General features: G+C 41.0%; 1 protein-coding gene across 7 annotated transcripts in view; it reads left to right on the top strand.

The window, feature by feature from the left end:
* Nucleotides 1-1,724, top strand: part of LOC106517250 (poly [ADP-ribose] polymerase 6) — a 30,165-nt gene that overhangs the window by 21,018 nt on the left and 7,423 nt on the right. For all 7 annotated transcript variants that reach the window (XM_014007990.1, XM_014007985.1, XM_014007989.1 and 4 more), the window contains 2 exons: nt 411-459; nt 587-699. In XM_014007990.1, the coding sequence (XP_013863444.1) occupies nt 411-459; nt 587-699 (162 nt within the window). The remainder of the gene's footprint in view (nt 1-410; nt 460-586; nt 700-1,724) is intronic.

Raw genomic sequence — 1,724 nt, 5'->3', positions numbered from 1 at the left:
ATCGTAATGTTATGCATATAACTACTGTTCCCTGAAGGAAAGGAATGAGGTACAACACATGGTGGCCCCGCTGCACAGCTGGGCTCGGTGAAGAGGGGTAGAACTGAGGAGTGACGGTGATGCGACAATATTTATATGTGCAGGCGGAGCCTGACATCTGTCGTCATCACGTCACCTGCCTAAAGGCGTGATTAGAGGTGGCTTCAGCCAGGACACGCAGGGGCGTGGTTCCCATACATATGTTGTACCTCGTTCCTTTCCTTCAGGGAACAGTAGTTATATGCATAACATTACGTTTTCTCACTTGCATGGGTTTCATTTTATTTCTACTGCTGTTTTTGTTAGTGTCTGTGGAAAATACGAGAAAAAAAATCCACTAGTTATTTTCCTCTTTCTCTGTTTGTCTGCAGGATTATTTCCAGTAACAGGTCTCATATTGTCAAGCTGCCTCTCAGCAGGGTAAGAATCCGGAACAGCATCTGCTCAAGTCTTTTTAAACAGATAAGAATTTGAACAATTTTACCTTCTCCGTCTTACTCGATTTTTTTGTCTCTCTCTCTACGGTTTTCTAACTGCATTTTAACAGCAACTAAAGTTTATGCACACGTCCCACCAGTTCCTGTTGCTCAGCAGCCCCCCAGCCAAGGAAGCTCGCTTTCGCACTGCCAAGAAGCTCTACGGCAGCACCTTTGCCTTCCAGTGAGTTACACCCCCACATCAGCTATCATGGCTTTCATACTATAAAAGCTTCAGAACTTTGTTAAAAAAAACAATAGCAACCTAAGTAGAAGTTTTTAGATCAAATTGTGGATTTATTCTAAAATAACACAAAGCAGTTTTTGGTCATAAAATCCCTTGATGTATGATCAGAGAACAAAATCATATAAAGTGATCATTTACAGGTGCAGCACTAATCAGTGACCAGTATGATTCTGTTTATACGTAACAGCTGACGAGTATGTTGAGGACAGATTTTAATAGAGTCGGCCCAAACTGAAGCACAAAGCAGGGGCCGTTCTCTTGGACAGGACGTGCACCTTCCTCAGCCAGCTCACGGAGCCAGCGCTAAATGTGTGAGAGAGACTTGTATCGTAGCAGATGGGGCTCTGCTGAATATTTTAGATACACGAGACCCATCTGGGCGCTGGCAGGGTACGACTGATGCACAAGCAGTGCTAACAGTCTTCCTTTGCTGCTGGTTAATGCTTCTGATTTGTTATTTCTGCAACCAAAACATGCCAAAGGTTTGATTTAGCCTGACTTCCCTCGCATTTGTTTCTAAATAAACAGGAACACGTGAAAGATAAACAAGTGCTGTCGTAGCTGCAAAATTAGGAGGAAAATCCACATACAAGTATTTTATAGTAGAAATTAGTAAAACTTCACTGTAGGGTAAGGAAAACAAACAGCTTCAAATCCTGCTAATTATAGCATCACAAAACTATTTTTACTGCCGTTTTGTTTTTTAAACTGTCCAGATTTCAGCTCTGCGAGAATCAGTCAGTTTTGATGAGTTGTCATCTTTGTTCTGCATCTTTTTCCATTTAATTTTTAAATATTGAATGACATTTTTGAAGGACTGAGATAGTGTAMTGGGATGTTCTTCAATGTTCTTGCATACATGGTATAAATAGATGACTGCAGTAGATGTGTTGTGATTGGCAGATCTTTTGCCTCTGTGATTTTCTTTTATTTTTGTCTAGTACAGGTCCTTCTCAAAAAAT

Source organism: Austrofundulus limnaeus, unplaced genomic scaffold (genome assembly GCF_001266775.1).
Source record: "Austrofundulus limnaeus strain Quisiro unplaced genomic scaffold, Austrofundulus_limnaeus-1.0 Scaffold46, whole genome shotgun sequence".
NCBI lineage: Eukaryota > Metazoa > Chordata > Actinopteri > Cyprinodontiformes > Rivulidae > Austrofundulus > Austrofundulus limnaeus.
The sequence above is the reverse complement of the archived record's forward strand: the minus strand, read 5'-3'. Positions and strand labels throughout refer to the sequence as shown.